The 8641-nt window shown below is 49.6% G+C and overlaps 1 protein-coding gene across 1 annotated transcript; it reads right to left on the bottom strand.

Annotated features, from left to right (window-relative positions):
• Positions 1-35: 35 nt before the first annotated feature.
• Positions 36-2697, bottom strand: SELENOM (selenoprotein M). The gene is made up of 5 exons (XM_042910381.1): positions 2352-2697; positions 1124-1159; positions 906-940; positions 475-553; positions 36-385 (listed from the first exon to the last, which is right to left on the bottom strand). Exons 1-5 carry the CDS (start codon positions 2469-2471, stop codon positions 227-229), a joined length of 429 nt encoding a protein of 142 aa, XP_042766315.1. The 5' UTR covers positions 2472-2697; the 3' UTR covers positions 36-226.
• Positions 2698-8641: the final 5944 nt, after the last annotated feature.

Genomic DNA, 8641 nt, shown 5'->3' with positions numbered 1-8641 from the left:
CCCCACCCTTCCGCAACAAAGGAGTCGAGTCTCAGTTAAGGCTGAAGAGGATTTAATTGAGCTGGGGAGGGAAGAAGGGGGGGTTAGCAAGAACCCCCAACTCCATCTCTGCCGGCTCTGGGACGGGGCGTCGGCCCTCAGCGAGGGAGGTGTTCCCGGGACACTGAGCGCTTCATTCTGTCCCCAGGGCTCAGGCGAGGGAGGGAGCGGGCCCGCATACCCGGACTTAAAGGTCAGCGCGGGCCGGAGCGCCTTGGTCGGGCCTGGCAGGCGCCCGCAGGTACTCTGGGGGAACAGGTTCGTCAGGCGCCGCCTTGCGGTAGAAGCCGAGCTCCTGCACAAGCTCATTAATCTCCTCGCGGGTCATTTCGCTGAGTGGGATTCGCTTGAAGTAGAAGAGGGAGGTCAGTGCACCTCGCCCCGCCCTTAGCCCCGCCCCCAGCCCCGCCCCCCGTCTGGCTTCCAAGGCCTCACCTCCAGTTCTTCGTAGCGGTGGCCCAGCAGGACGAGCTCTGGGTCTGCCCCTGGGAGATGTTTCATTACCATGTTGTGACTGGAGTTGTTAAGGTGGGTTGTGGTGACCTGAGGCAGGTGGGGTCTCCCACCGACGAAGAGAAAGTGAATAGCGCTGCCTCTTTAGCCCAGGTAGGGTAGGGATCCACATTTACATGTGAGGAAATTAGAGTTCAAAGAAGCAAAGGGCCCTCTTTTTCTGTGTCAGTGGCAACCATCACTAGTCATTTTCTCTTGCCTACCACCTAGAAATTCTCTGGCCAGTCACTATCAATCAATTCCACTTGTCAGATGAAAACCATTTGTCATCCCTATCTGTAAAGTTAAGTGGAAGGAGATTCTCCCAGATCCTCCTCCCCATTCTCCCTCCCCCAGAACGGAAAAAAGGATACTATAAAGGGATATCCTGGGTGACAAAGGCCTTCACCTGGGGAAGAACCAGAGCATCAGACCCCAACCACCTTCAAACACCAACAGGAAACTGAAGCCTGCTAAGGTCACACGCCCTTGACTCCCATCCCAGGGAACTTCCCCCACCCAATCTTTGGGATGTTACCCTCCCCTCAAGTTCAGTGGTGACAGAGCTGGAGACCCCTTCCTTCAAACTTACCTCCTTCAGGCGATTCAGCTGTCATCCCCCACAGGTCTGGAGGGAGACAAAAAGGGATAGGTCAGAAGTCCTTCATGTCTGCCCCAACCACACCCTCCAGACCATTTTACCCTCGTCCCAGAGTTGGGTGGGGCTATGGATTACCCCTGGAACAGCAGCTCCCAAGGTATGGAGATGGAGGTTCCTTATGGGCAAAAGGGGGAACTCTGTAAAGATGGGAAAACTGAGGCTTCTGAACATTAGGAGAGAGAAGAGCAAGGCCAGAGACCCAAAGGGCACTTACCAGCCTTGGGGCTGTTGCCTGCACACCTTACTGACTGTTGACTCACTCCCAATCAATGCCCAAAAGAAATGATTACTTCTTTCAGGCAGTAGAGACCGAGGCCTGGTCTTTGGCCCCTAAAGCCTCAGGGTGAAGGCAGACCAGAAGTAAACAGCTCAGAATTGCCCTGGGAGATCCCATTAGAGATACCTGCCATCTGGTCCCTGTCTAACCCCATGAAGAACTGCCCCTCCATTTGGTTGCTTCCCCAACATGGGAGGGTGGGTGCTCTCCCCCAGCACTCCCAGAGGGAGAGTGCCACCTCCCAGCAGGAGTCCAGACCCCAGGAACACCCATTCTAGTCTTCCCTCCTCCTCCCCCTCCTTTTGTCAGACAGTAAACTAAGGCCCGTAGAGGATCTGTGATGATTCAAGTCACACACAAAACATGGGCTCTGGCGGGTAATTTCCCCACAGAGGAGGATGAGGGACTACTGCTGAGTTAAGTGTTGGTAATGCAGTTGGCTTTTGCGTGGTGGGGCAAGCGCCCAGAGTCTTCCTTCCCTCAGGCAAGGGAGAGACAACCGGAACTGGGTGGGGGAGGAATTCCAGTAAAAACTGGAATAATGGGAGGATGTAAAGTTGGGCTCCAGAGGGCAAGTTTAGAAGAGTCACAGGCCCGGAGTAGAGTTAGGGGACAGGGCCAGTGTGTCTGGGGACCCGCTGTCCGGCCGGATGGGAAACTGGGGAGGAGTTCGTATTTCCAGGCCGCAAGATCACATGTCTGAGGGCTGCCACGGTGGGTGCTGGGACGTCCTGAGGCTGGGGAGAGGGGAGGGATGGTTCTGGCCCTGAGGGGAATTTGGGAGTCGGGAGGGTCGTCGGGTCAAAATGAGCGGTGATTCCAAGGCTAAAAGGCCACAGGTTTGTGGGTAGTGGTCCCTGAGCTAGGGACCAGCGCACTTACCTCTACCCGGGCTCGGGCCAGGCCGTGCAAGCGGTTCCAGTCGGGCCGGAAGGTGGTGACGGCAGCCGCAAGAGCCGCAAGAAGCAGCAGCAGGGGTCGTGGAGGAAGCGGGAGGTGCATCGGAACCGGGCCGAAGATGATCCGCAAGAAGGAGGCGAACCGCTGGGCCCCTGCGCCACGTCTGGGTCCACCGGCTGGCCCCGCCCCCACTAAAGGCCCCACCCAGCTAGGGACCACGCCCCTAGCTGTCTGTCTCCTCCCCAGGGGCCTCTAGCTCTCTCCCAGCGAGGTTCGGGGTCTTCTCTGGTCCGAAATCTCCTCTGGCCCTCAGGCCTCTAATTTTCCAGCCCCAAGAGTGTCCACGCTCCCTCTGCCTGCCGAGAGCGTAGAAGCTACGGCAGGATGAGGCCAGACAATGCTCCCTTACGCCGGCAGGGGGCGCGGGAGGGATGCAGACAAGGGAGTTTCTGGGCCAACGACTCGACTCGAAGATGGGGGAAACTGAGGCTTGAGGAATTCTTGTTGGTGTCTTTTATTGCTTTGGATGAAATTCTGATCTAGGTTTCAAACCCCTGGAGTACACATGATGGCGAACTGTGCAATGTTACGTACTTTGTAGGGGCTGGGAGGATAAAAGTGTTAATACACATAAAGCTCTTTAGAACAGTACCGGGAACATTGTTTGTTAGCTTTCATTATTTCATTTCTTACCTCATAAAGGTCCTGTGCACTCTGTTTTGCAAGTTGAGAGACAGGCTTAGAAAAGTAGAGCGATGAGGTTGTGGATCTGGTATTTGAACCTGAAACATCCCTGTGCTCATCTCATCAAACCAAAGATGACTGGATAAGGACACCACCTCCCCTCTTTAAGCCTGAGGCAGACACAGCAAATTAATCACCGTGCTCTTTCTTGTTAAATCTAGACGGAATCAGAATCCTTCTCAACATCAAGCCAAAGCTGCATGATGACTTTCATAGACCCTTAGGCATTTCTGCCTTCCTGGGCCTTTTCGTCCATTAAAATAAATAAATAAATAGATAGATAGATAAATAAATAAATAAATAAAATATACATTAAATATTGCATTTTACAACTGCTTTGATTTAAAAAAATGAATACAATCTTGACTGGATTAATTATATGTTTTTTTCTTTTAATTTTAAAAGAAATGAAAATTAAAACATATTCATAACCTCTAAAAGTGTCATGGGCCCTAGACACTGAGCCTAATGGATGAAGTCAGGTTTCTTTGCTTATACCCTGCTATTTCACATTCATTGACTTGATTGTAAAGATATAATAATAATAGGATTAGAGTTGTTATTTAATACCCATTCTTTGTAAATACATTAGGGGCTGTAAATATAATTAGTTTTGTCCAGACTATTGACATGATAAGCTATGTCTAACACTCTATTTACTGCTGTGGAAATGTGAATTCATCCAAGTTTTCCGAGGGGCAATTTGACTCAACAAATCAAAACCCTAAAAGCATTTCTTCTACCCAGTCATTCCACTTGTCAGAATTTGGCCCAAAGTAATCATCAGAGAAGGGACCAATTGTTAGGTTATCAAAACATTGTTTACCCAGCTGTGGACTTCAGGGTCCATGCTCTGGCTCAAATTCTGGTGCCCAAGGCATGGGCAGTGGTGTCTGTGGGAGGAGCTGCTGAGTGTCGCTGGGCACTGGATTCCCTGTACCTTCTGGCTTTCGCGTTTTGAGGCATGGATTTATGGAACAAAAAGCAAAACTGGAGTTTCCCTGAGGACAAGAAAATTCCACCCATGGACTGCAGCAGCCCCTCCTGCCCAGAAGTTTCTAGACTACTGGCATGTCCTACAGATTTCAGGTGTGCCATACCCACCTCTACAGTTGTATAAGCCAGTTTTTTGCAATAAATCTCTTAATGTATTAAAAACAAACAAACAAACAAGCAAGGGAACCCAGCTGGTTTAGTCAGTAGAACATGCAACTCTTGATCTTTGGGTCATGAGTTCGAGCCCCACATTGGCTGTGGAGCCTACTTAAAAATAAAATTAAAATATTAAAAATATATATTATTTAAAAAAACACAAAACCACTGTTTATAATAGTGAAAAACTGGAGTCACAACCTAAGCATGTCACATCAAGGAATGAGTTAAATAAGTGATGCTACCTCCAAAGGATAGAAAATCATGCAGTTGTTTTAAATGATGCAGCATAGTGTTGAATGACATGGAGAATGTTCATAGTTATGGTATTAAAAAAATCAAGCTATAAAACAGTAATATCAGTTGGGAGTTGTGATGCTCTGGGCTGCAAGTCATCGAAACCCCAAGTTAAACTGACTTAAACAATAAATGAAATCTGTTGGCTCAAATAACAAAAAAATTTAATGGCAGGGAGGGCTTCAGGTGAGTTTTGATCCTGTTGATAAAGTCACCAAGACCTGATCTCTCTCCATTCTGCTTTCCATAGTGTCAGCTTGTCATTAGGCCAGTTACCTGCATGGTGTCAAGATGGCTGCCAACAGCACCACAGGCTTCTTTATTCATATCTAATTAAGGGAAGATGATATTTTTTGGTAAACTTCTCAGGAGAGAAAGCAAGCTTTCTTTCCCAATAGCCCTTAGCAAAAGTCTCCTTATATCTCACTAGTCCATACATGATCCAATCATATGGCTAGGGGAATGGAAATTGCTCATTGGCTTAACCAGTTGAGACCCATTCCAGAAGCCTATCAAGGATATGGGCTCCAATGGATGTTGTAGCATCAACAGAGTAGCCAACTAATTTTATAAAATACACATATAAAGATACATATGCCTAGACCAAATAACAGAATTTAGAAGGAAACACCCCAAGAAGTCAAAATGGTCATCTCTTGGTAGATGAAATTACAGGGTGAATTTTTTCTCCTTTATACTTTTTCCCATTTTTTCCATAATAAATATGTATTAGCTAAATATAAACAGTAAACATTGTTTACAAAAATAATGGGACAGGGGCGCCTGGGTGGCTCAGTCGGTTGAGCATCCGACTTCGGCTCAGGTCACGATCTCGCGGTCCGTGAGTTCAAGCCCCGCGTCGGGCTCTGGGCTGATGGCCCGGAGCCTGGAGCCTGCTTCCGATTCTGTGTCTCCCTCTCTCTCTGCCCCTCCCCCGTTCATGCTTTGTCTCTCTCTGTCTCAAAAATAAATAAACGTTAAAAAAAATTTTTTCTTTTTTAAAAATAATGGGACAAATGCCATGGGTTCCCTCAACCTTACCCCATACCTCAGCAAGAGCCTCAGAGTGGCTGAAGCCAGTGGTCCCATGGAGCCTGTGGCTTTTCTGCTGACAGAGCCAAACCTCAGTGCCTCATGGGCCCACGTTGTTCACTGGACAGATGCCACCAAACCACTCTCATTGCATTAGCCTAGATGCTGTGGCCTAGAAGGGCCACAGCCTGGGCTGCTGAGGGTTGACTAGCCAGCCAGTAGAACCAGTGGTAGAGACACTGGCCATAACAGTACCGGGAACATTCTGGCATCAGTACCCATGGGAGGCCCAGGATCTCCCAGAACAGATCTCTGCTTGTAAACCATGCCCTTAAGTGGCATTTTGTAATCTAGGCTAGCAGCTTTCCTCAGATGGGTCTGGGTTTGGAGTTTTGTCTCTGATGGGGTCAGACTCAGGGTCTGGGGCAGCCCTTAGCCTAAGGCCAAGTTTAGAACTGAATCTGGGACTGGAGTCAGGGCAGGTCTCAGTCAATAACTGGGCTTGGGCCTCAATCAGTGACCAGGATCAAGGCTCAGTCTATGACTACACTCAGGGCTCAGCCTTTGACCACATTCCATGCACAGTCTGAATCCAGGGCTTAGTGTGCCACCAGAGTTGTGTGACCTGGGGTCAGAGCTCATTTTGAAGTCAGGATTCAATCAATGATTTGGCTCCATGCTCAGTCTGTGTCTGAGACCATAGCTCAATCTGCCACCAGGTTCAGGGGTTAGTTAATGACTAGACTCAGAGCTCAGTCTAGACCTGGGGTTGGGGCTCAGTCTTAAATCAAGGGTTAGTCTGGACTGGGGTTAGAATTCAGTCTGTGACGATGGCTCAGTCTTAGGCGAGGATCAAGGCTTAATCTGGGTCTAGAATCAAGGTCTCAAACTGGGATCAGCCTTAGGGGTTGGATCAGCCTTGGGCTCCAATTGGGTTCAAGTACATGTGTAGAGTCACGGTTCAATCTAAGACTTTGGTCAAGGTAAGGTATAGGCTTAGTCTTGGCATGGGATCAGGGCTCAGTTAACACCAAAATTAGGGTTCAAATTGGATCTGGGATCAGAGCCAGGGTTTAGTCTGGCTCTATGCACAGTTCTGAACTCCAGAAAAGCAATTTCTGGATACATGGGAGCCCAGGGCAGGTCAGCCTGCAGGAAACAACAGCCCCCAAGCAAGCTTATATTCTTGCAGTAAGCCTCCCCTTCCCTGCCGAAGCCGGTGTCCTAGAGCCTTCTAACCTACATGGCTCTGCTGCCCAAGATCCCCTCGCACCAGAATAAAAATAGCCACTCACTTCAGAGCAGCTGACAGCGGGTGCTGGGCTGTCTGGGAGGAGGGGGAGCTAAAGAGAGGGAGGAGGGATGCCTGAGCTCAGCTCCAGCTGTGTGACCTTGGGAAAGTCACTCCTTCTCCTTGAACCCATTGCCTGTGGGGCAGAATGGGAGGTGAGGATGACACCTGTGCTCTCGAGAGGGTGAGGATGAGGAGACAATGACATAACACGTGGCACTCAGTACCAGTAAGGAACCTTGGAGTAAAGGGAGGAGAAATGTTCCTCTGTGCCCTGTATACTTCCTTCTCAGTAAGACCTTCTTAATGCTTACCTCTTCCACCTTCCCATAATACCCTATGGCACACTGTACATTTCCAGAGATTTATCAGCTAGTGGCCACAGTGTGACTTCCCTTACTGTGGGTCTCAGTCAGGGTGGTCAGGGAGCAAAAGGAAGGAGGGCACACCCTTTTGTACCATTACCATCCTCAGGTGCCCTTGAGAGGTGGCTCAAGGAAAAGGAATAGGAAAGAGAAAGTCTGTCTTCCCTGCTTATGGTGGATTTACTCTGAGCCAAAGGACTATGAGGGCACATATCCAAATTTTGCACTCTTTCATAGCCCAGACCTTCCATACTTCATTCTTTTGCCCCTGCTCCTCCCTCTGCTTCCCAGAACACTTCTCCTTTTTCCAATTTGGCAATACTGACTCTCCTTCAATGAAGGAGTTCAACAGTCACTTCTAGGGGGGAGAATTATTCACTCCCTCCCCAGGAACCTTACTCTTTGACCCCTACTGGCTGTGTAATCCCTGGAGCTCAGTTTCTTCCTCTGTCGAATGGGGATCTTATTACCAACCTCACAGGGTTACTATGGAGAGCAAGTGAGATAATTTGTCAATCATCAGCTCCCTCCTTTCCTATTCCTGACCTAAACAGCCTGAAGTGTAGCACTAAGAGTTTCCAAGAGGGGGTTGGACAAGATGTACCCTCTGCCTTAGTACACCCCCCACCCCGACTCCCTAGAGTGAAAGGAGGGAGCCAGGAGGGGCCTTCGGAGACAGCCGTCTCCAGGGGGGCGGTTCTCCCTGGCAGCTGCCCCCAGCCTGCCGCCCGGAGCCCCAGAGCCTGTTATCAACCTCCTGAGTCATCACACCAGGAGCTCAAATATAGCTCTCACCCTGCTCCCTTCTCACCCAGGGTCCGCCCCCCCCCCCACCTCCTTCCCCTGGCAAAGCCACATCTGGGTCTCAGAGCCCCTTTCCCTTCCCCCCAGGAATGTAACTAACACTGGGCCACCAGTGATCAGTTTCAGATCAACCAAATGGGCAGGTTGGAGCAGATAATGATGGTGATATTGATGACGATGATGGCACTGGTGATGATAACTTCAGAGCACCTGCCCTTACTGAGAGCTTGCTTGTGCCGGGCTCCATGCTAAACACTTCATATGTGTTATCTTGTATCCTCACAGCAATCTTAGGTGGTATCTATCATTTTTATCTCCCTTACACAAATCAGAAACCAGAGTGACCTCCCCAGGTAAGTCAGTGGCAGGGCCAGAAACAAAATCCCCTATGGGATCTGACTTCAGGGAGAGAAGATGATAGAAAATCCTGGGCTGTCCCGCAGTGTGCAGGAACGCTCTGCTTGCTCATTTGCATGATATTTGCCTGGCTTCCGAAGGACATTGATGCCCCTGTCCTACCCCTGGATGGCTGAGCCCTATGACAGATCCCAGTCCCTGCCCCCACCCCGCTTCCGGGATTACATCCG

The sequence above is a fragment of the Panthera leo genome, chromosome D3 (genome assembly GCF_018350215.1).
Source record: "Panthera leo isolate Ple1 chromosome D3, P.leo_Ple1_pat1.1, whole genome shotgun sequence".
Lineage (NCBI taxonomy): Eukaryota > Metazoa > Chordata > Mammalia > Carnivora > Felidae > Panthera > Panthera leo.
The sequence above is the reverse complement of the archived record's forward strand: the minus strand, read 5'-3'. Positions and strand labels throughout refer to the sequence as shown.